The following is a 25,639-nucleotide window of genomic DNA, read 5'->3' as shown; positions in this document are numbered from 1 at the left end:
AGTTACTTTAACATGCAACATGTCAGTGAAACGATCACGAATAGGTTTTAAAGAAGAATATAAAAAGTGACCAATCCAACGAGTATACACACACACACACACACACACACACACACACACACACACACACACACACACAACGGAAGCAGCTTGTAATCCGAGCTGGTAATACGATAAGCTGAGCGCACACCCGACTCTCGAGACATGTAAAGCATATTTACTTTAGAAGAAGGCGCACACCTTAAGCTGAGCCCGAATATGAAATGTAACCCCAAATAAACGATGGGGCGACATAATTGGTGTGAACGCGAAGAAAATTAAGGATACGTAAATAAGATGACCCCAGCTCGAATCTCTCTGTGCCACTTGGCTGTGACCCGTGTGTTGTAGCTATTAATTATTCACATGACGCACGCTTTTTGCCCGGGCTCTCTAACTGCAAAAAGTTGTGTGTGTGGAAAATAATACGATTTAATGTCCAAGCAGCGCAACAAAATGCCACTAATGCCATGTGACTATGGCCCCTTCTGGCTGGCCGGAGCGGGGCGCAGATGCGTCGAGGATACGCGCCGGATACGCTGTCGAGGAGCCGCACAAGCTCTGATGACATCATTATGCCTTTTGGAAACAAAAGGTAACCGCAGCACGTGGGGGAAAGGGGCGGGGCTAGTGGCTGTCAAATGTATGTGTGTGTGCGTGTGTGTGTGTGTGGGTGAGTCACCTTTGGCTTTTCAAACAAATATTTCCCATTAGCCATGCTCGACGCGCTGGGGGCGACCACATTGCGTATACGTTATGTGTGCCAGATGAAAAGCCAAATGAATTATTAACAAGAAACAAACATATTTGTACACAAACACACACACACACACACACACACACGCATACACACACACATTCGGGGGGTAGATTCGTTGGGGCGTGTTGCGGTCGCCGTCAAAGAAACAAAACAACAACAACAAAAAATTGTTGAAACACTTGTAAATAGCAAAAACCACAAAACAGAAGCGATTGTGCAATAAAACATGCATACATTTGCAGGCACACACACACACACAGAGAACACATGTAAATAAAGCCAGCAACTATGCCAAGTGTTGTGCCACACACACACACACACACAGAGCCTTCGCACAAGCAGTTGAAATGAAATCCGTAAAGCGCGTTTTACTGGCTTTTTAATGTCTCATGCCTCGACATCTCGTCGCGCACTCGGATATGCCGGCATTTGGCATATATATGTATGTAATTACACACACAAACATGGGCTTATGTACACTGAAAAAAAAGAGCACACTCTATCCATAGCTTTTGTGCTTTAATATGTATTCATGTTAATATTTGTTTTCGGCTTAGCTACATTTTTGCTTTAAAGATAACAGCATAAAATATATTTACAACATTTTGGAACTAGTAAAAAAGGTTTATTTGTGAAAAAAAGTTCTTTAATGCGCTAGTTCTGTTCACGATGCGAACCAATGCTTTGCCTTTAGGTTCAGTTCGTGAGCATGTTTTTTCTGGCCTCTTTTAATTTTTGCTCTCATTTAACTTCATTTTTTCGTTCTTTTTCTCTCTGTGTATGTTTATACAAAATTCTTACTTATGACCATAAAAATATTTACATGCCCATATGGCATTTGGTTGTCGTTGTTGTTGTTGTTGTTGTTGTCATTTGCATGTTTTGCCATCGTGTTATTCGCTTTGTGCTTAATGAATAAAATATGTCAGCTGCTTTGCTTTGCGTTTTGTCATGTTTTTTTATGCTGTTGCTGATGCTGCTGTTGACACTTACAAATCTCATCTGGGCAGCTTTGAAGTATGCACTAGTCAGAGCACATCTTTCATTATGCAGAACATCTGGCTGGCTGGCTGCCTGGCGGGCGAGCGAGCTGCTTGAGTGTGTTTTCAAGTCTGCGCCGCATTGCAATTTAGCAAAACGGTTGCTTATTCAAGCAGCACGCAAATTGCGGCTAACACTTCATATTTTAATGCAGTAAATTGCACGGGGCACGTGGCGAAGTATAAATTAAAAAAGAAACGCATTTAAGCATGCAATGCGTCCAGCTGCCGGCCATGTCGCCATGTTTAGTGGCCATTTCCGGTTTGCGCCTGCAGCTTATGCAACACTTTTTGTTACACTTGAATACTTGTTACATGGCTGGGCTTAACAGCTGTTATCTTAACAGCGTATGTTTACAGTGCTGATAGAATAGGCAGTATGCTGTTATTCGATTGTTTTAATTATAACTTGTTACTTAACTGGCCTTAACAGCTGTTATCTTAACAGCGTATGTTTACAGTTCTGTTACAATACGCAGTTTGCTGTTATTCGATTGTATTACTTAATAATGCAATAAAATTAACCGATTTTAATTATTAAAAAATTCGTTTTAACGCATATTAAAATTCACGAGTGCTTGCTGCTAGTTTTAACATAGTTCCATAAACATGTTAAATAGCTAAATATACAAAAAAGAATACAGATGCAATTTTCAAATTTATGGCAAACGTTTTTCTATATAAAGTGCGTCGCCTAATGCAACGCATATGCTAAATCATTGGGGTGCAATTACTTAAATATTTTTTGACGTTGCATTGTGCTAACTCAGTCAGTTTGTTGCTTCACTGTGGCCAGGCTGTGGTTGTTATTGAAACAAAAGCAAACAAATGGGCAGCGGCATATAAATTTGTGCGCCTGTTGTTGAAGCGGAACAAAAGCAGCCGCTGCCAACAGGAGCAGCAACAGCAGCAACAGCAACAATAACAATAACAATAACAATAAGAACAAGCAGCAACAATGCCGCTTGACAGGCATTGGACAACGCGTCCGCTGTTGACCAGAGCCACAGAGCAAAACAAAAGGCAACCAGCCTGTACAGGCCCGGGCCAGGCCACGCCAGGTTACTGTAGAGGGTATTATTATTTGGACACAAAGCGTGTAACGCATAAGAAATATACCTGATACATACATATATAATATATACCTGAATCAATATTAAGCCCAGGTTAATATAGCCATTGCCTAAATATCTAGCTATTTAACAGCCTATGTTAACTATCTGTCCTGTAAAGAAATCGCAATGAAGTTCAACTTGGATTTGTTGTTTTGCTGTATCGAAATCGGGTCGGATCGAAGCACTATATCTTATAGCTGCTATAGGAATAAGTTGGCGGAAATTCAGTTCTTGCATATCTTAAAGAAACTTGGCATATTTTTTGGCTTACTATATGCGCCTTGTATACTCCGAATCCTCTCATAAATCTGCAAAATCCCCAGCAAGAGTATTTAATCTACGGCATTATGTGCAGTGATATATATGTATATATATATATTTTGTATGTATATTTTATCTTCTTATTTTTTGTGCAATTTCCCCGCCGGCTGCCAGCTGTTGTTCCATGTGCGGCCACTTTATTCATTATATTGTACAACATTTTCCAAGTGTGGAACTACGTGGCTAAGTATCGCACACTCATGTGTATAGATGCGAATCGCACACGCACACACACAGAGTGTGTCCTAATGGCAATTTACAAATTTGCTTGCCATTTTGTGCAAAGCAATTGAAATTGTATCTTTTAATTATGGCTCTCAGCTGCTTGGCAATTGCGTCAAGCCAGCAGCAGCAAGCCACATCGATCGCTCACTCTCAGCGTGAGTGTGGGTGTGTGTGTGTGTGTGTGTGTGTATGTGGATGTGTGTCACTTTGGGTGGGTGTGGCAGGCAGGAAGTGAAATGGCTGCAACGTGGCACATTGTTTACACGCTGTCCCATTGAATATTTATACGAATCGCGCAGTTGGCTAAAAATAGCTGACAAAGCGCCAGCCAAGAAAAATCAGAGTTGGGCGCGTCTCGTGTTCGTGCTTAAAAGAATGAAAATTCTAAAGTACGACAAGACAACATATAAGATGCCTATTCATATATAAATATATATGAAGGCCAGGTTGCCGAGTAATATGCCGTAAGAAGCAGTATTATAAAGCCAACAGAAGGGAAGAGTGTTAGTTTTTTTGATAACTTTCATCAATTTCATAGTATCGATAAATATCGATAAATATAGATCTATCAGTAATATGTCAAGATTTCTAGTATTATTAGGTGAGAAGAATTATTCGAAATCGAGCAGAGGTAGCTTATTACTTTGGTGATAAATCCTCCCACTTTTTAAATATCAATAGATGCCGATATATATGTCAAATTGTCTGGTAATAAGTATTAAGTGTGAGCGATAACTCCTCCCCGTTTTATAATATCGATAGATATCGATATAAGCTAAGTGAGAAAAATGATCAAAAAGCGCACAAAAGGACCTTATCATTTTATAGATAGCTCCTACCAGTTTTAGATCCGTAAATATTGTTATATATAAATACATCAAGTTTTCTAGTATTATTAAGTGAGAAGCAGTAAAAGAAAACGAACAGCAGGGAAGCCTATTATTATTTCGATAACTCCACCCAGTTTCGGCATATCGATTTTAAAAAACACAGCTTTTGATCCATAAGACGAGAATTATAAGAACTAGATGCACCAAGCTTGGTATTTGTATCAAATTAGCAGCTTACAAATATTTCATTTCTTGTATAATTCACACCAAGCTCCAAAAAAAAAGTATATAAATGGTAGAGCCTAACACTGTAGTATATATACACCTTGGTCTACCATATTGAAGTCCTGAGATTAGCATTAAGATCGGACTATAAGCACCGAAATTAAGTAAGAATAATTTCGTTATAGATGGGCTAAGGAAAGAAGCAGCTAGAATAAGATGATTTTGGCTTGGGTTTACCGAATCTAGCTACAACTGTCTAGTTGATTGGCTGATGAGCTTGTGGTTAGGCGTGTGTCGCTATCTTTAAATACGAGTTCTTGCTGGAATTGTCATGCAAATTCAATTAAAATATCGTTGATAGACCGCACAACAGATACGCGGCTCGGCAGAGCCTGTGGCTCTGACTTCTTTAGTATCTTTTAATTAACTTGCGAGAGCAAAACGCGTGACATGCCGTCAAGCAGACGATGCGATGCGATGCGATGCGATGCCAGGCTGCCTGCAAATCCCATGTAATACCTGTAACCCGGCCAGCATGGCCCGCCGTCTCGCACTTCAGCCTTGGGCTAGAGAGATAGTATGTACGTCAGGCATGGCGTATGCGTAATATTTTTTACGACCGTCCACGAAAATATTGCGGGCGGGTTTGCGCCTGGGTTTTTCCTGCGAAATTCATGCGCAAAGCACAAAAAAACAACAACAACAACAACGATTTTTGTCAGCATGAAAATGCGAAAGTCTGATTCAACTTATGCTTGCCGAGCGTGGGATGGAGCGAGGGGGCGGGGCGGTGGGGTTGCCGTCTCAGCAATTTTATTGATTAGACACCGAAAAAGGGCGCCCGCCTTCCGGCACGCCCCGTGACATTTCCGACCGTCGAGCATTTTGTCAACTGTCAAGTTAGCAGTTTTTGAAAAATTCATGCTAATTGCCCGCTTTGGGTCGATTGCAAGCTGCAATTTTTCTCACAGCAAAACCCCAATTGGGCACAGGCCAAGTGGATGACAGAAACAACAAAACGGAATTCAGATAATTAATTGATTGTTTCATACTTGTGCCAAATAAAGTTATACTACGAAAAAAAATATGGTATATTATATATTCATAAGGCTGCCTGGGTATAAAACGAACATTCAACAAATCGGCAAGTGATATTTTTATACATATGTCAATAGATTCTACAGGAACGTAGCATAACGTTAACAGACTGGAAAGCGATTCTAATTAGAGCGCTGTTAATAGACAGAATGTTAATGTGAGGCTAATTTTAGAGTTATATTAAAAGAATAAGCAGGATCTTAGCATAGTGTTAACAGATGACCTTCATTAGAGTGCTGTTAACAGGCAGAATGTTAATGTGAGGTTAATTTTATAGATATATTAAATGAATTAGCAGGAACTTAGCATAGTGTTAACAGACTGTTAAGAGACTGTCATTAGACTGAGGCTAACGGCCAGAATTTTAATATGACGTATTTTTTTAAAGATATATAATGTGAGAGAGAGAGATCCAGCAGGAACTGAGCAAAGCCTTAAGAGACTGTTAACTTACAGCAATTAGGCTGCTGTTAATGTTCACTGTTAATATAAGTCCCTTTTATTTGCTTAAGGCTAACAGAAGAACAGATATCACTTACCGGCTCATCGGGCACAGTCTCCAGCACCTTGGGCTCGCACTTTTCTGGCTTTTTGCTGCCAGCTGCTGAGGCTGTTGCTGTTATTGCTGCTGCTGGTGTTGCGGGCGCTGTTGTTGCCGCTGCTGCTGCTGATGTTGTGTGTTGCGCTGCTGTTGTTGTTGTTGTTGTTGTTGTGGGACTGCGCTTGCGCAAACGCTCGGCATTGCTTAGCGCGGACACAACGCTGCCCACAGGCGACAGCTCCTCAAAATCGAAACCGTTCGCCTCGCGCAGCTGGAACTCCGGAGGAACGCCAAGGCTCAAGCTCTCGCGCAGCTGGGCGCGCTTGTAGTAGGCGAGCAGAGCGTCGCGCCGGCTGCTGCTGCCGCTGCCCGGAGATGCCACAGCAAGCGGCAGCAGCAAAAGCAGCGGCAGCAGTTGATAAATTTTGTGGCAAGGTGGATAGCAATTGTTGTGCTTATTGTTGTTGTTTTTGCTATTGTGTGTATTTGTTCGTTGGTTTTGTTGTTGCTTTTTCAGGTGGTCTCGATCTCTGTGTTGCATGTGGCATTTGTGGCTGTATAGTTGAGTATTCAATTGAGTATTCATTTGATTTTGGTGGCATCTTTTGTGGCTTTTGCTGCTGCTGCTGCTGCTGCTGCTGTTCTTCTTCTTGTTGTTGCTGTTATAATTATTATTGTGATAGTTGCTTTCATGCATTGAACTTTGAGCTACTTTTGACTTTGTTGCTATGCACAGTTCCATATCACTAAAGTTCTTCGCTTTTGTTGTATACAAATTTGTTGTGTTCTTCTTCTTCTTCTTTTTGCAGCACTTTGTGGGCGTGGCGTGCAGCGAGGCAGCTTCAACTTGTTATTCCACGTGTGGCACAACGCGCACATCTGCAAATGAGAAAAGTTCTTGAAGTCAAAATACGCATCTTAAATTGCAGCACAGATAACAAACAAAAGTGCAAGAGTTGGGAGTGTCCAACTAGCAGATACCCTTTAATTAGCTTATTACTTCCTATAGTTTATATTATTTTGTATATATCCAAAATATGGAAACAGAATAGAACAGAAGAAAGAGTGTATATGGGAAGAGTGTATAGATGCAGTAGACACCATCGATATTTATCGATATTTATCGACGTTTATCGATATTTATCAATGTTTATCTATATTAATCGGGTAATAGCCAAACAGGGAACATGACCGAAAAGCATATACTTATGCTTTATTTATATACATATATAAAAGAAAGGGTGCTGGCTCAAACCTCAAAAGCGTCCTTTGATATCGTATTGAACTTTGCTATTTATCGCTGAAAATTGATATTCAAAGTGAAATAGGGGAAAGAGGGTAATTTCCAAAATACATACACATTTGCTTTGTGCGCATTAAACGAGAGGGTGCTGGTTCAAACCCCACAATAGGGGGCATTAAACGTCAACATATATCGCTTAAAATTTGTTTTATACATATTAAACGAGATTCTTATATTCTTCAGTTATCTTAATCTCTGGCATCATTGTGTTTTCACAACTTGAAAGGGAAATCTACCCAGCTTTTCGTCCTGCTCAAGAATATATACACTCTATGGCGTCCGAGATGTTTGTTACTTGCAAAATATTACACACTTTTCTTTCAATTACATTATAAACAGGATATACAATTTGCAAATATTCAAATTTAGCCAACTTGCACAAGAAGTAAAAAGTTGTCAGCTTCTGCTCTTCGTATACATAGCTTATATACTGAGTTGAGAGAGTGAAGCCATTTCATAATTAATAATACTACGAGCCCAGTCGAGAATGCCCAAGAGACAGACAAAGTTTTTGGCCTCTTTTGCAGGCTCTTTTCAAATTATATAACACAATTACCATGGGGAAAAGTGCACATAAAGTGTGAAAATGCATGGAAAACTTTAATCAACATTTAAGCAACAACTCTTTGCTAATAACTAAATGGTCTATGTTTAAACTTGAGTTGTCGTCTTAAGTGTTTTTAAATAGATTTGCAAATTAGTTTCTCAGATTTTAATGGAATTTGAATACTCGGCAATATGTCTAATGATAGACCTCCAAATGAACTATAAGCAGCCTTTTTAAGAGTTTTCTGACAGACTTATATTCAAACAGGCTTTGCAATCAAAGCTTTCCCTATAAAACTTAAGGATTTGAACCAGCGACTTTTCTGTTTGCAGCCATAAAAACTGAGAATCCTAGCTAGAATCCTGAGTAGCTATAGCTAAATATAATGACCAAGTAAAACTTTATTCATAAATTATAAATCGCATCTGTGGAAAACTGTGCGATATGTATACAAGAAATTTCGTTATCTGTCCAATATCTGAAAGCCTCAATACGCAATAACTCAATCAATACGAACATCTCTAATCTATGAACCGGGGCAGGAGGAGGGGCGCTTCTCCCGCAGTCTGACAATAACGCTCTTGATCTCCGTATAGTTGCGGAGCGCATACTCGCTGTTTTCGCGTCCATGTCCGGACATTCGGTAGCCACCGAAGGGCGTCTGGGCGCCCAGCTCATTGTAGGTGTTCACCCAGACGGTGCCGGCGCGCAGGCCATTCACAATGTAGTTGGCCTTGTCCAGATCCTTGGTGAACACGGAGGCGGCCAGGCCGTAGACCGAGTCGTTGGCACGCTCGACAACCTCGTCGAGCTCCTTGAAACGCAAAATCTGCTGAACGGGTCCGAAGATCTCCTCGCGGGCAATGGTCATGTTGTCCTCGACGTTGGCAAACACCGTGGGCTCTACGAAGTAGCCTGAACCATTTGCTCGCTTTCCGCCGGTCAGGAGCTCAGCTCCTTCTTCCTTGCCCGTTTCGATTAGTTGGAGGATCCTGTTCATTTGTTTCTCGCTAATCTGTGGACCCTGCTCGGTGTCCTCGTCGAAGGGGTCACCCAGCTTGCGTTTCTTGGCGCGTTCCACGCTGCGCTCCACAAACTCGTCGTAGATGTCGTCCTGGACGAAGGTGCGTGAGCCGGCACAGCAGCACTGGCCCATGTTAAAGAAGAGTCCAAAGTGGGCCATCTCCACGGCATATCGCATGTCTGCATCATTTAGGACAATGAGCGGCGACTTGCCGCCCAGCTCGAGGGTCACGCGCTTCAGATTCGTTTGACCCGCCGTGACCTTAATCTCCTGGCCCACCTCCGTGGAGCCCGTAAAGGCGATCTTGTCGACACCGCAATGCCGGGCCAGATAGGCGCCAATATCCCCATAGCCGGGCACAATGTTGACAACGCCCGGCGGAAAGCCGGCTTCCTTAACCAGTTCGGCAACATACAGAGCCGTAAGGGGCGTCTGCTCGGCCGGCTTCAGTACAATTGTATTGCCCGCGGCCAGGGCAGGTCCGAATTTCCAGGCGAGCATCAGCAGCGGAAAGTTCCAGGGTATGATCTGGCCACAGACGCCCACCGGCTCGTGCCGTGTGTAGCACAAGAATTTACCATCCGCGGGTATCGTCTTGCCATGAATCTTGTCCGCCCAGCCGGCAAAATAGCGCAGATTCTTGATAGTCAGCGGCAGATCCACTTTGATGGTCACGGCGTAGGGCTTGCCCGTGTTCACGGTCTCCAGGCTGGCCAGATGGACCTGGTCACGTTCGATTAGATCCGCCAGCCGGTTGAGCAGACGACCCCTGTCCGAGGCATCCATGCGACGCCAGATCGAGCCCATTTCGAACGCCTTCTGGGCCGCTGCCACGGCTAAATCGATGTCAGCCTCGTTGCCCCGTTCAATTGTGCCCAGCGACTCCTCGGTGGTTGGGTTTATGGTGCAAAACGTGCCCCCCGAACTGCTATCCTCCCACTTATTGTTGATAAATATCCCAGTATGTTTGATATCAGGCGACTTCTCGGGCTCCGCCGACTCCGAGCAGGCGGCCCGTACAGCTCGCACAACAAGAATTCGGCACTCGGCACGCAACAGTGCGTTGGTCTTCAACAGACGCAACATTTTAAAATTTGCAGAAAAAAAGTTTACTTATAAAATTTGTCAACAACAATTTTGAGTGTCCAGGCCGAAAAGTGTTTTCAAACTGAATTTGTGTAAAACGTGACGGCTTAAAAAAATTTAAAAAAATATGAAATATTTACTTGGATCATTTTAGAAATATTTACATTTCTCAAGAACGTGACAAGTTATTGGCTTAGGACAAAAGAGTTTTAATTAATCTTTCTTCCAGTTTTATACAGTTTAAATTTCAGCTGAATACAGAAAGTAGATTCTGAGTTATGATGCTGAACCACTTGCGAACCGGTTCGCTTTTGGTTTAAAACGTTTTATTTCAACACTTTTAGCTAATTGGTTCATTTTATGAGCTTTATTATATTAAAGTTTCCCCAAATTTAAGGCTCGCAAAATGTTCGGTTCACGGTTCGTACCATTTCCTCGAACTAAGGTTCGGTTCATTGGAATCGCTTTCTACAGCTGGGAATCCACGTTTATAATTCGAAACTAACAAACACATTAAATTTCGACTGAATATTTGCCGTACACTCCGAGCAATAAGCATGAACCACTTACTAACCGGTTCGCATGAGGCCTAAAACATTAAGTTTGTACATTTTGATCTGATCCCAAGGTCTAGGAATCGAACACCAATTCAGGCAGAAGACAAGAAAATCTGGTTAACTTCTGCCCAAAACAATTAATTCACGTTCTTAACTCAACGTCAAGCTTTAAACAAATATAATTGCGTATTTAGAAATGTTATCTGTGCAACCCGAAGTTGGATATATACAGATATATCTGCCTGGATAGATGTTGTGTGTGTGTAATTACCTATGGAGTGCTGTCAACGCCGACGTTTTTACATGCAATTAACTTTAACTGCATTTATCGTTAAAATTATGCTGATTGCCGTTTCATGTGCAGTTGCCATTCGAGTGCATTTCAAAATGTCTGTAGTGCCACCCAATAGAACCAATAGACGCCCACCCAGGCGCACACACACACACACTCACACACACAGTTGCAATTACGTCAATTGCATTTTTATATCAACGCAAATTGCAATTTAATTGAAAGAGCGACAGCCATAAAAGCAGCGATAGACAAAGTTAAGCCTCGAATGCTATTCCGTGTGCCACACTACAATATAAACATTTTATTGCTCTATGTATATAGATTTAAATCGTATTAGAGAATTTTGATGAATTCAAGAGAGTGTACAACAAGCGCAAGCATTACCCTCAGACCATGCCTAGGGATCGCAGCCTCGTGATAGATGGGGAAGATAAAGAATAGAGAGAGATCTTTCGTATAGTCAGCATGTTCTCGAACTTTATTTCATTTGGTAACCTTTCCATTTTTCAAATATGTTTCGGCTTATATATTTTGTATTCTTTGTATTTGTCGCATATCCAAGTTTTATACCCTGAACCCATTAAAAATGGGTATAAGGGTATATTGTATTTGTGCGATAGCCAAATGTATGTAACAGGCAGAAGGAAGCATCTCCGACCCCATAAAGTATATATATTCTTGATCAGCACCAATAGCCGAGTCGATCTAGCCATGTCCGTCTGCCGGTCGGCCGTCCGTCCGTCTGTATGTATGCACGCAAGGATCTCAGAACCTATAAGAGCTAGAGATGTAGGTGCTCCTAGTTCCCGCGCAGATCGAGTTTGTTTCCGATAATCGATAACTTACTCCGTTTCCAAGCAATCGATAAAAATCGATATCGATATCCTGTTTTTCGACCAATTTTGGTAAATAATAAGAGCTAGAATCACCAATCTTGACATATAGCTTCTAAAATAGAATATATATATGCATTTGAGGTTGGAAGAAGAGGGTTCAGGGTATTCCCTAGTCGGGAGCTCCCGACTAGAACCTCTTGTTCAAATATGTTTCGGTTTATATATTTTGTATTCTTTGTATTTGTCGCATATCCAATTTTTAGATATATTTTTCCAAGTTCTTGCCCTTTTAAAGTTAATTGCAGTTAACTAGATTCCATTCATTAACAATCTAGTTGACAGTCATTCTCGTAACTGCCAGTTTAGATGGCATAAAGTACTCTCCGCTTAATTGCCAAGATTGTTCATATGGCCATTAACAGTTGGCTGTATGCATTGGGGACTGCCACGCCCCCAAGGTGACAAGGGCGCAAATGTTAAAGAAAAAAAAAACCAACAACAGCAAAGGACATAACCAAACGAATGCAAATAAAATGCTCGATTCCCGCAGGACGCAGGACCTCAACGCGCAAAGGCGTGAGCCATTCCCTGCTCCTCTCGAGGGAGGGCGTGGCATGTGCTTTTCAAGTGCCGCCCGGCTGCTGGCCATAATTCCTGCATTTGCCACAGAGACAACAACAAAAAAAAACAAGCACGCATGGAAATCGAGGCAGTTTTTGTTTTACAAATTTGTTAAATCAAATTTAATTGAAATTGTTTTTAAAACTGATTTATGAATAATTTTCATTTGATTTATATTAAATGGCATTGCAAATGGCCGTGTGTCTCAAATGGGGCGTTCAGTAAATTGACGCTAATTGAAATTAATTATACCCTGTACCCATTGCAAATGGCTGTAAAGCGGGTCGCTTGGTTTTTTGCCCATTTATGCAACCCTATAAAAATTAAATATATTCTTGAGCAGGGCAAGGAGCTAAGCTTTATCCTAACTGCATTCTAGTCGCTCGCATTAAATAGGGGGAGACGGGTTTTTCTCTTTTGGAAAATCGATAAATATCGATTTTCTGTCATTTTTAAGGCATATTGTAAAGGCTATTCGAGCTAGAAGCTTGAATCGTTTATCGATTACCGATAACTCATGTCATTTAAATGAAATCGATTATTATCGATTCTTTACATATGTTCTTAAATTTATGTAAGAACTATAGGAACTAAGTTCTTGAGCAGTTCAGAGATATTTCGTGCTAGCGTCTTTAATGTTTAAAATCTTGTATAAGTATTAGCAAATATAAATCTGAATCCAAATCCTTTTAATTTATCGATAGCTTATATCGTTTTTCTGAAATCGATTTATATAAATGTTTAGCTTATGTTTTTTTATATACATAGAAAACATAAATAAGCGCTAAATATGCATATTTATCTCTTGCAATACAGTTTTGGCTACAGGGTAATTGCTTGTCAAGCAGCTGTTGTTTGTTGTTTTTTCTTGAATATATTGCTGCAAATATTGGGCCCATTCCTGTTGGCACATGCGCCATAAACAAGTCGCTGATTACGTGATTTGGCCAGATGCCAGTGGCCAGATATGAGGGCCCAAAAAGAGGGCAGCAGCTTAGCCAGCTGTTGCCGCTTGTCGCTAGTTGTTGGCCATTTTCTGCCTGGCTGCGTTGCACCTGGCCGCAACTGGCCTCACCTTGACACTCGCTCAACTGCAGCTAATGCGGCTGCTGGGCTCAGTGCGAGCTGTGCAGAGCTCGATCTCGCTTCATGTAAATGTGTGAGTGTGTGTGTGTGTGTGTGTGTGTGTGTGTGTGTGTGTGTGTGTGTGTGTGTGTGTGTGTGTGTGTGTGTGTGTGTGTGTGTGTGTGTGTGTGTGTGTGTGTGTGTGTGTGTGTGTGTGTGTGTGTGTGTGTGTGTGTGTGTGTGTGTGTGTGTGTGTGTGTGTGTGTGTGTGTGTGTGTGTGTTTCTGTTTATTGGTTTTACAAATTTGCGCACATACAGAGACACACACACGCAACCAGTTTCCAATTAACAGAGCCGTGCGAAATTTCTGTAGCATACTTTTATGCGCTTCCCAATTGAAACCACATTGTTGTGTGTGTTTATGCGTGTGTGTGTCCCCTGGCACTGGCTGCCCTTTTTGCCGCCCACTTATAATTGCAATTTTTGTGGCCAGTAGCCAGGAGTAAATCACAAATCGTTTGCAGCTGCATCAAAACATGCAATTGGCATCATTTTGTTGCATGCAACATTTGTGAATGCACCTGCATCGGAATTATGCTCCATGTTGCAATTAACCGCAAACTAGTTTGCTGTGAAAGGACGCTGAAATAATTGAATCGAAATATATCAAATCAAAGCATGTTGCAGCACATTGATTTGAAAGCTGGCGCAAAATTGCTGAAGTACGAGCTGAAAAGGACATCAGAACCAGAAGGTCTATATTCGGCATGCCCATGTGCATGGTTTGCGACTTTGCAGGTGTGTGTGAACAATTGTAAAGCTCTAAATTGCAGCGTTTGGGCAAATGTTTTGCATGTGCCTATGATATCTATATGAGATAGTATTACGCAGCTTAAGATTTTGTAGATATTTAAGTAGCATGCCAAGTTCAATTTGGGCATGGAAAAGTGTGTATATACCAAATTCGAAGACTCAAAGCCCAAGACTCTAATAAAAATAAAGATATTCCTATATTCGGCAGAGAGAAGTATATCATATGCCCTATAATATACCTTCATACCAAGTTGAGTGTACCTGGCTCTGATATGCCCCAAATTTTGCTTTAAAATACAAATCTATCTAAAGGTGAAAAAAGATATCGAAAGAAAATAAAAAGCGCGTTCTGCTTTTGGCATACGAGAATATATATATAAAATTTCAAGTCTTTAGCTTTTGTAGTCTTCGAGATGGACACAGATCACGAGGATGAATAGGAAGAGGAACAGGAGAATATGGCTAGAAGGATTCATCCCATCAACCCAATCCAGAATATGGAAGTCAGACTTTCCCTTCACCTTTTCACACATTTTCATTCGAGATATAATGCCCAACGATGCGACACTTTTATCAAGTCTATTATGCAATTGTTTTTGTGGCCTGCAAACATTTTGATGGATGTGCACTTCAAGGCACGAAACGTCTGGCAATAATAATAATAATAATGAAATAATACATAATATGCTTAAAATAGCCAGGCGTGAACAGAGACAGAGGCAGAAAGAGTGAGCTGGGAGAGTGTGAGGCGCCTTTCATTAGACAAATGTTATTTTGCTTGGCTGCACGCACACACACACACACACACAGCCACAATGCTGAAGCGTGTCACAATCAAACAATGCAACTAAATACATACACACATGGCGTGTTGGAGCGAGACAGAAAATGTTTAACAATTAGACAAAGGCAAACAAGCAAAGCAATTGCAACGTTGAGGACAAATTGTGCGCCGACAGCTGCTCCCGCTCCTCTCGCTCCCGCTGCTCCCTCTGTCTCTCTCGGGTCCCGGCCTCAGCTTTGTCCTGCGCGGCGCGTCCTTTGTGCCCAAATAAGCTCAAGCAGCTGCGCTTCGGCCGGCAGGCCCCAAGCCTTTAGCTAAGCCCCAGTTCCTGGCCGCGCCTTCGCCTTGACCCCCTCAAAAGCCAACAAATCGGCCAACACATTGCCTAGCATCCTGCCCAGCCCCTCCCCCTCCACTACGCCGCCTGCCCCTCGCTCTTCATTGTCTGAAAGCATCGAGTGGCAGGCCCCAAAACACTTTTCCAATTACGGTTTCTATAATGAAAAACTGTAACGCTTGTACCGTTATTGCGCTAAAAAGCCTTTTTTCGGCTCCTTCGCCTCCCTCCCCCCCCCCTCCACACACCCCATCCCTACCCCACCCAACAATCCGCCTGAAAAACCTTTTCCCAAGGACAAAGCGCTGTCAACGCGGCTGCTTCCGTTTCTACAACAAGTTTTTCTTCTTGTTGTTTAATCACTTTTCAGGGTCTAGCACCAGGCATACCCCGTTCCCCCTCCACGTGGAAGCCCTTCCCCTTGCTGTTTGCTTGCGCAATTTGTTCAAGTGTTTGCTGTTTATATCATTAAATATCATTGCAGGCAGCTGCATTGTCTATACAGTTATCTAAGACCAGGATCTAAATACTCAGCATACGAGGCCTTAGATTATCAGCCCAGAGATCCTCAAGAGTTTCCGAGTTAAAGACGCAATTGTGGATAGCAGAAATTTGTTTCAGTTTTAAAAAGTTCCCATATGATTTGTTAAATAGGTGAAAAGGTGAAAAGTTTTTTGGATTAAATAGAGTATTCTATTTCCTTAACAATCATATTTCCTGCATTTTTAAAATCTGTTTCCATTTCCTTTCAATAGTATTCTCTTTTATATACAAGCGCAAAACAAGCAAGCTGAAAGGCAAGCATATTTTTATACCGCTCTTCTATGCGATTCTCATTAATTCAAGTGAGGCACTCAGTTTTTTTTCTTGCTTTGTTTATAAATATTTTATTCATAAGTTCTGTGGGTAACCTAATCTCTCTCTCCCCCTCTCTCTCTCTTTCTCCCCCTCTCTCCTATGTCTTGATTATTTATATCATGTCTCATACTCTTTCTACTTTATATCTTGTCTCTAATATGTATCACACAACTCACATATTTTATGTGTCTATCATATATCTTATCAGATATATTTTGGCTTATGTTCTACACAGACTATCCTCTATCTTATATATATTCAGGTATCGTTAAAAACAAGTTCTGCTTGACGAAAATTAAATCACTTTTCAACCTAATTGTTCTTTCTAATGATACAGCCCCCGCAAAAATGTCACACACACATACATAAACATACACATATAGTTATAGATATATGTATATATACACATGTATGGGTTGAACAGGAGCAGCTCTTTGGCCGTAATCTACTTGGCCTACTTGGGCTAAGTGCGCTTTTAGATAAAAGTCGCTGGCGAGGCGGCACGGCACGCATTACAGGCCAAAGCGTACATGTTCAAGGGGGGGTGGGGGGCGTGGCAGCTGGGCGTAAACATCCTTGAAAACCCAACGTAGCTTGTGTGTGGGTGCGGCCAGTGTTGTGCGACGGCATAATTTGTGCGCCTCAGCTGAACTGAACTGAAAAATTGTCAGGCCCAACTCAATGTTAATGTATACGAAAATTGAACTTTTCGAGGTTACAACATTTTATTGTGCTTTGTTGTCGGCCAACACACACACACACACATACACACACACACAAATGTATATGTATGTGAGCATAAATATAAAATAGTCGCAAACATTTTCATGTTTATTTCGCTTGAAAGCGCGTAAAACTGTCGCCACAATTTTCACTGCTGACTGAAAAATGTGCTAGAATTTTTACCTTTTTAAAACAAATATTCAAATTTCACATTCTCTTTTCAATATATGAAATACCTAGATGAGAAAGTATATACAGAGAATATGCCTATCTAGATCTTATTTATGTATCGAATAGGTATTGATCAGCTTTGTTCGAATTAAGCTCCACTCCTTCTCCTTCCTTCCACTCCTTCTACTCCTTCTTCTCCCTCTTTTTTCCCTTATACCAATTAAGACCAATTACCATATAAGTTATGTATATAAAACGATGCAGATATTAAAAGACTATCAGCCAGCTTTAAGTCGGACTTTAAGTAAGATAAAGGAGTTTTTTAGCCTGGGATTCGAACCAGCAACTTCACTTTTTAGTTATATTTACAATTACCATCATCTCTATTATCAGTCAAGTCCTATTTAATCTATTTTAAGAGTATTTTTACCCAGCTTCTTAGGATATTTAAGCAGCTGCTTTTTATGCTTAAGTTCCCTGCGTGTAATTTGAACCAGCAACTTTACTTTTAAGTTGTCTCATCTTATCCCATCATCTTGTTTAAATGAGGTCCAATTTATATATTTAAGCAGCGTCTTTTCACTCTTACATTCTTTTCTACATTAGAGGTTTCTAGCCTGGGATTCGAACCAGCAACTTCACTTTTTAGTTCTCTTTACAATTACCACCATCTTGTTTAAATCAAGCCCAATTAAATCCATTTAAACATATATTTATATTAAACAGATATTAAAGCAACGTCTTGTTTTGTTTATATTCTATTTGATATACGAGGTTTTCTGCCTGGATTTTGAACCAGCAACTTCACTTATTAGTTGTCTTTATAGTTCCAACCAATGTGTTTAAATCCGGCCCACTTCAATCGATTTAAAACGTATTTTTAGCCAACCGATTTATATTTACCCAGCTTCTTAGGGTATTTAAGCAACGTCTCGTTATTTTTATATATATTTTTTTTCTAGCTTGTTTTTTCTGATTCTTGTTGGCGCTGCTGTCACAGCATGTGCACTCTCAGCGTGTCGTCCTGGTCGTGCAGCCCAAGTACATGTACAAAATGCAGCCAGGCGGCAATGCTACACGACAGACAGACAGGCAGACAGAGAGACGGACAGCCTAGGCAGAGACCAAGAGCGAGGGAGGACTAGAAAAAGATGGTGGGGTAGAAAAGACAGGCAACATTTTGGTTATATAATCAGTTGACGGACTTTTGTTGCCTTAAATCCATGACCATGGCAGAGACGAGCATTTCAGGACGAGCTTTAACTAAGCATGAATAACCTATTAAGTTGGCTTAGTCAAATGCCGCCCGGAGGCCAAGTGCAACGTAAATTGCACTTAATTAACGCTAAAGCGAGGCTAAAGGAACAAATCCCGCAAGGCCAAAGCACACAAAGCACTAAGTAAATTATCCGCGATTAAGCTGAAAATAGTTCAAAAGCAATCATTTATTTATACGGAGCCAAATTGCAATTAAATCGATGTGACTTTGTGCAAGCTGCCGGAATGCCATTCGAAATACCTGCCAGGTACAAAGGCACCTGGATTTTCATAACGATTAACTTGTATAATATTGAGACTTTCATTTTAAGCCGAGATAATGCAACATTATTTGTAAGTTAAAGGAGAACTTTAGCTCAAGTAAAGTAGCCAAGCTGAAGCTGAAAGTTGATGAGAGAAAAAAATAGTAAAGAAAGTGAAAGTGAATGAAGCAGAAAATAAATTCAAATGCTGCCAGAAAAGAAAACCTGGCACAGAACAATATTGTTAGGTATTGATAACAGTTAATATTGTTTGACTTAAGGATCTTGGAAAATGTCAGCTAAGAAGTATTTAAAAGAAGACAAGAAATGTAGATGGAAGAATGTTATTCCTTTTTTTCAGCTCATTTTCCACAGCTCAGGTACTTCAATTCGCACTTACAACTTTTCTTGATTCCCATGCCATTCACACACACACAAACACACATAGATCCAAAGTTTAATCCAGTTGGAAGCTCTTCCGGTTACATCACATTTTCAACCGCAATTTTCCACTCGCAAGCAACAGGCCCAGGCAAAGGGCCGAGTCGTTGGCCAATCTGTGCTAGAGAGACCGTAGAGAATGCCATTAGGGTCGGGCCTGGCACCACATAAAAGGGCGCCACATAAAACGAGAACGAGCAGAAGAAGCAAAAAGGCCAAAGCAAAGTAAGTTAAGTTAACTTAAGACACAAGAACTGCGAACGAGGCGAACGAGGCATAAAAACCAAACAATTGCTGAAAATCAAATGTGACAACTTTTACCAAAATTAAAATCAGCAAAAGTAAAAAGCCAACAACATCAAATGGCCACATAAAAGAAAGCTACTGCCAACAGACGTGAAAAGGGCACGACTAGCAGATATCCTATAGAAATAAACATGTCTAATAAAGTTCTCTGTCGAAGTGGAATGATATTTGTAAACTAAGGCGTCGAGGTTTTAGAGGAAAGCTGGCGTCAAAAAGGGCACGACTAGCAGATATCCTATAGAAATAAAGATGTCTAAATAGAGTGGGAAGAAATTTGTAGAGTGAAGAGTTGAAAATTTGAAAGATCTCTTTATACAAATTCAAGACTCTCTCTAGAGAGATAATGGTAGGAATAAAGGGTTCAAGCGTAAGATTCTCTTAAGGCTAAGTTATTTATTAATTTAAATTGTTATTATTTTTATTTTTCGACTAAGCAGCAGTTGAAGTCCTCATTTCATCAAGATCTTAGACTGAGCAAGAATATAGGCTATAATATTACAGAGTACAAACTTATACTTGACTTTAAAATGCCCTACACAGGCCCACGCTGCGGCTACAGGGTATACAAAAAGCAAAAGAGAGATAGACAAGGAGAGAGAGAGAGAGAGAGTGGGATAGCTTCGCAGATGAGGAAATCGAGCGCTGGGCGTGTCCGTGGGGTCCTGTGTGTCCTGCGGCGGCCAGTGGGCGGGGCGGGGCGAGTCATTGATGCCAAACGGAAATGTGCGCACTTTCAAGAAGTGCACTAAAAATGGCGACGAGCACTTCCGCTGATGGCACGACTGGAACTGACTCTGACTCACACACAAGCATATAAAAGTTGAATGATAGTTTGAAGCGCCGGCAGCTGAAATCACGAAAATGCCCGAAGCACGTCAGAAACAAGTCAAAGCCAAGACACTTGCAATTGTGCGGACACGTCCTGGCCAAACAGTCCGGCTGTCAGATGGCCAGATTGCCGGATTGCCAGACTGGCAATGTAAACAAGCGTCATTTCGAATTGCATCGAAAGCGTTCGCTCGACTGGCTGACATTAGCGGCAACTTATGCGCACAACATGGCGTATGATTAATATGATTAGCTCGCCAGCCCAGCTTTGGGCCATATTCCAGCTAATTGCTAAATGGCCCAGCGTGCGCGTATGTTGCATAACAATTGCTGCAAGTCCAATAACAAAGTTGTCGTTAGTTGAGTTCAAAGCAAGGACTCGGCTTATGCTTGGTTCAAGCTATGCTTTATAGTTGAGAATAATGAGCATGAGTTCGTGTTGAATCTAGTTGGCAGGCTTGGTTATCGGTGTTGAGATGCTTTTTATAGCCAAGTTTTTGCATATGCAAAACAGGGGAATATACAACAAAATCTTTTTACAGCGTTGTGTTTTCAGATAAAGTGTTCGGTTCACGGTTCGAACCGGTTCATGAACGGGAATTCATACACTCATTAACTTTGGTTCCGGGAAAAGTTTCTTTCGATTCCTTTACCTTCTGCATCGTTTGATTTGGTTCATATGAACTGTTGTTCCGAGCTCGAATTGCTTTTACTCGGAACTAGTGTTACTAATAACATGGAACTAGTCTTAATAATAACAGCTGTTACACAAGTTTCCCTTTTACATATGTATACATGCCCATCCCTCTGCCCCCTGCCCCTTGACAGATAATTTTCGGGTCGTGGAATGGAAATATAACGAAACGAACCGCTTGGCCTGGAAAGAGGCAATAAAATTTGGTCAAAAGCAGAAGCATAGATAAGCGTCAAACAGTTCACACATTTTCCTAGAGCCCAGTCAGTTACACAGTTCCGAGCGCTGGCCGCAACCCCGCAACCCCGCAACCCCCCCCCCCCCCCTCCAGCTTCACGCCGTCCCGCCCCGTTCGCTGAAAGTGCGCTCAAGCGTGAAAATTAAACGTTTGCTGGGCGTGGCGCAAGGGAGGAGGGGGCAACAGCATCCCTTACGCAACCGCAACGCAGCGACGATATTGAAAACTTTGATGGAAAACTTTAAGTGAAAGCTGGAAAATGTATAAAGAACGCACAGCACGAAACGTGCATGAATAATGATTTAATAAAGTGCTGTGCTGAATAGTGTTAGCTAAATAAATGTTGCAATTGATTTAGAGTAAGTGTTGGATAACTCGCAAAGTGAACGAGTCAACAATTTCGCACACTCGCTTTTGGCTAAAAATAATCCAGGCTTGGGAAAAAGTCAACTGTTGATAGAAAAGATAGTTTACTTCTTATAAAGTTTTCTATTTACTTTCTTGCTAAAACTTGATTAAGTGTTGGATAACTCGCAAGTGTTGGATAACTGCACACTCTTTGGGTTAAAAATCGTCCAGGCTTGCAAGAAAATCAATTTTAATGGAGAAGATTCCTTATTTATTATAAAGTTTTCTATTTATTTACTTGAGAACTGTTTAGATTCTAAAACTAAATTAAGTGTTGGAAAACTCGCAAAGTGTACAATTTCAGCACTTTACAACTTCGTATATACACTCTTTCGGTTAAAAATAGTCCAACAACTATTAATAAAAAAGTTATATATATATTTTATAAAGTTTTCTATTTCGACTTTTTCAGCTGAAGCCTTGCATGACCTGTAAAATATTCCTGCACATGATTTTACATTTAATTCTTACTTCGAAAACTGGGAATATATAAGTTTTATATGTCTCAGGGCAATAATTAAAATCCCCCCAACTAGTATATTTTAAAGTTTTTATTAACTATAATGTAAGTCAAAGTTTCAAGAAATAAGTTTTTACCAAATATCTTTCAAAACCAGAAATCGGCTGTCAAACACAGTTGAAACCCTGAAAAATGGGTTCATAATGAGTTGTAGCAAAAGACTTGAATAGCATAAGATGATTTTGTTGCCCAAAGCTAGCTAAACTAACGGGTCAAGGGTCACGGGTTGAGCTGGTTTTGATCTTTGCAGCGAAATAATTGCCTTCAAAAAATGTGCACATTTGGCTAATCATTAAATGCGTACCCAAAACTAAGTGTGTGTGTGCTTGTGTGTGCGTGTGTGTGTTGTGAAAATGCGTTGAAAAATCTTCAATGAATTTTCTGGCCAGAAAAAAAGTTGTTGTGATTAGGCAACAGGCGCGCTGAAAGCCGCTTTAAATCATAAATTGAAACCACAGGAATGCATATTAATATGCAAAGCACGCCAAGCCAAGGCTGAATGGGTGTGCGGGAAGGGTGGTGAATGGGTGGGTGGTGGGGTGGGTGGGTGAGTCAACATAATGAATTATGCCACGCCTAACGAGGCAGCCAGAGCAGCCAGCTTGGCGCTAGAGTTGCGGCTCGGCTGCTGCTGCAAGAGAAATCCAATAAAAATTCAATAAATTCCGCACAATGCTCGTAATGTTGCCCCGGTGTCTGAGAGTGTGTGCGTGAGTGGGTGTGTGTGTGTGACTGAGTTGTGCTTGTGTGTGTGTGGGTGCAGAGCGAGCAGCGCTTGGCACGTGGGGTTAAACGAGCTGCCAGTCACGACACAGACACGACTTAGCCAGAACGTCTCACACACACACTTACGCACACACACACACACACACAAACATACACCTACTCTCTCTCTCTCTCGCTCTCTCTCTCTCTCTCTCTCTCTCTCACGCACACACGCGCTCAACTGACGTGCGTTTTTCTTTTCAATTACTTATGGCGCCTAAAAATAGGCAATGGCAAAGGCCAAGAAAATGTGACCGGAAGTCGCTGGCGACCCCAAGAAATATGGCGCAAAACACACACACACACACACACACACGCACACGATAAAAAATTAAATTTCAGCCGCGTGTCGTGTCTTTAATTGACGTCAAAAATAGGGTTAATATAGCTGACACAAACACACACACACCCACACACACACACACACGCACGCACCTAGTTAACTTTATAGAGATGCTGTTTCCTGCTTCCGGCCCGCTACCCCGCCTCCTCCCCCTCCTCCCGGCCCCATATCATGTCAACACAGTCATCAAGCGACTGTCATTTGAAATTGCCGTCGACCTTTTTTGCCGCCGCTGCCTGGCAGGCAAATGATGCCTATTTGATCAGCAGCCGGGCAAAAGGATAAGCAATAAGTGAAGGACAATGAGAGGGAAACGAGAGGAGAGTGAAATGGCAAAATAAGATGAAAAATAAAAATAAACGATAAAGCAGCAAAAGAGCGTACGCGCCATAATGTTAAACGAGAATGCAAAGACGAAAGGCACAACATTTTTTTTTTGGTATATACCCTCGGCACACAAAAATGCCCCCAATAGGGTCGTCCCAGCGACAGCCAAGCCTTTGGCACTTTGGAGTCTAACCAGAGCGGCAGCTGCATAAATATGCTGTGTGCTCTATGATCCAGGTGCAATATAAAATAGAGGCTAGCTGGAATGCATATTATTATGTATTAGCGTATCTGATAGTCGAGCAGGCCCGACTAGAACAATGCTTTTTGTTGCAATAAAGTAAATATAAACTAGCTGGAATTGTAATAATGTCAGCTTTAGCGTATCTGCTAGTCGATCATGCCCGACTAGAACTTTGCTGTAAGTCGAAAGCAGAAGGAGATACTAACCTAAAGTCGTAAGCTCGGCTGGGTCAGCAGTTAACCAGGGACCTCTTCTTGTGCCCCTTCTTGCCATTCAGCAGTTGTTGTTGTTGTTGCTATTGTTGTTGTAGTTGTTGTTGTTGTTGTTGCTGCTTGTTTTGGTGTTGGTTTCTATGTAAATTTTGATGAGCACGCGGCAAAATGTGTGTGCAAATAAAATTAATACGAAATTGCCGTTTTTTTTGTTTTTTTATTTTAGTCGGATTTTAGTTGTTGCTTTTCTTGTTGTTGTTGTTGTTGTTGTTGTTTTTGGGCAAATTGGATATACGTTTTGTTTTAGTTGTGGCAGCAGTTAGTTAGTGTCTAGATTTTGATTGTTAGTTTCAAATTAAATTGTACGCAACATTATTGCTGTGGATTTCAAAAGCAATTAGTTTTGTCTTCAAATTAAATTAAAAAACAAAATGCATTTTTTTGCCGCAACTAATGAAATCAACGGGCACCAAATGCAAATTTCAACTCTTGTTTGTCAAATTGCCTTATAAATCTAAAGTTAAATTTAATTCCGTTTTTTTCTTTACTTTTTCTTCAATGTTGCAATATTTTATGATTTTATTACATGTTTGGTAATTTTCTTAATTTTATTATATATAATAAGTTTATTTTATTTTAATTTAATTTTTTTTGTTTATATTTTTATTTTTATTTAATTAATTTAAAGCCTTTTGTTTATATGGCTGAACTGAAATTTCAGATCAGCCTAGAAGTATGCAGCAAACATTTCTCCACGCAAGCTCGCGCTATATAAAAAGTGTTGCCTACTTTTCTGTGCCGCAAATAGTTTTTCGATTTCCATTTTTCGTTTTTCCTCATTTGTCCATCGTTTTTGCCCGAATTTTACGAGTTTGTTGTTTTATTAAAATAACTTATTCGCCACGCAAGTGTTTGCGTAAAATTTGCCAATTATTAAAAAAATTCAAGTATATTGCTGCACTTAAAAAGTTTACTGCAAACACACACACACACACACACGCACGCACACAATACGGACAGACAGAGACACACGAAGCCATAAATGCCAAAAAGAGAGAGCAAAAAACTTTTGCCGCAAAAATAGATTCCTACACTTCTGTTTTCGCTTTTGATTATAAGGAAAACTGCCAGCAAAACACGCGCGCGTTTTGCCAGCTCTGCTGCTGCCGCTGCCGCTGCCGTCGCTGCTGCTTCCTCTTCTTCTTCGTTTGCTGCCTGCCTTCAAAAAATAACTCTAGGATACACAAAAAGACACGCCGTGGCCATGTTGCTGTGTGCGTGTGTGTGTGTGCGTGTGCGTGTGTGCGTCTGCTTAGCACAAAGGTGAAACTTTGGCTCGCAGGACGACTTGCTGTTGTTGTTGTTGTTGTTGTTGCTGACTGGCTGTTGATATAATCATGAGAGCACGAATTTGGCTTAAAAAGCAAACGACAAAATTAACGACGAAACGGAATGAAAGCGAAACGCATAGACGAAAAAGTGCACGAGAAATGTGTATAAAAATACATTTCACTAATAAATTAAATGATTTGCACACTAACCCCAAACACACACACACATGCACGCACACAGGCACAC

General features: G+C 41.0%; 2 protein-coding genes across 2 annotated transcripts in view; both read right to left on the bottom strand.

Moving 5' to 3' along the window:
* Positions 1-24,242, bottom strand: part of LOC115768550 (probable G-protein coupled receptor 158) — a 43,586-nt gene extending 19,344 nt beyond the window's left edge. Inside the window, exons 1-2 of the mRNA XM_030713160.1 lie at positions 24,056-24,242; positions 6,193-7,073 (exon numbers count right to left, since the gene is read on the bottom strand). Coding sequence (XP_030569020.1) covers positions 6,193-6,936 — 744 coding nt within the window. The 5' untranslated portion in view covers positions 6,937-7,073; positions 24,056-24,242. The remainder of the gene's footprint in view (positions 1-6,192; positions 7,074-24,055) is intronic.
* Positions 8,426-10,229, bottom strand: LOC115768549 (aldehyde dehydrogenase, mitochondrial-like). The gene has a single exon (XM_030713159.1). It carries the CDS (start codon positions 10,152-10,154, stop codon positions 8,571-8,573), a length of 1,584 nt encoding a protein of 527 aa, XP_030569019.1. The 5' UTR covers positions 10,155-10,229; the 3' UTR covers positions 8,426-8,570.
* Positions 24,243-25,639: the final 1,397 nt, after the last annotated feature.

The sequence above is a fragment of the Drosophila novamexicana genome, unplaced genomic scaffold (genome assembly GCF_003285875.2).
Source record: "Drosophila novamexicana strain 15010-1031.04,08,12 unplaced genomic scaffold, DnovRS2.1 tig00001834-arrow-arrow-pilon, whole genome shotgun sequence".
In the NCBI taxonomy this organism is placed as follows: domain Eukaryota; kingdom Metazoa; phylum Arthropoda; class Insecta; order Diptera; family Drosophilidae; genus Drosophila; species Drosophila novamexicana.
Note: the sequence above shows the minus strand (reverse complement) of the source record. Positions and strands in the feature narration are given on the sequence as shown.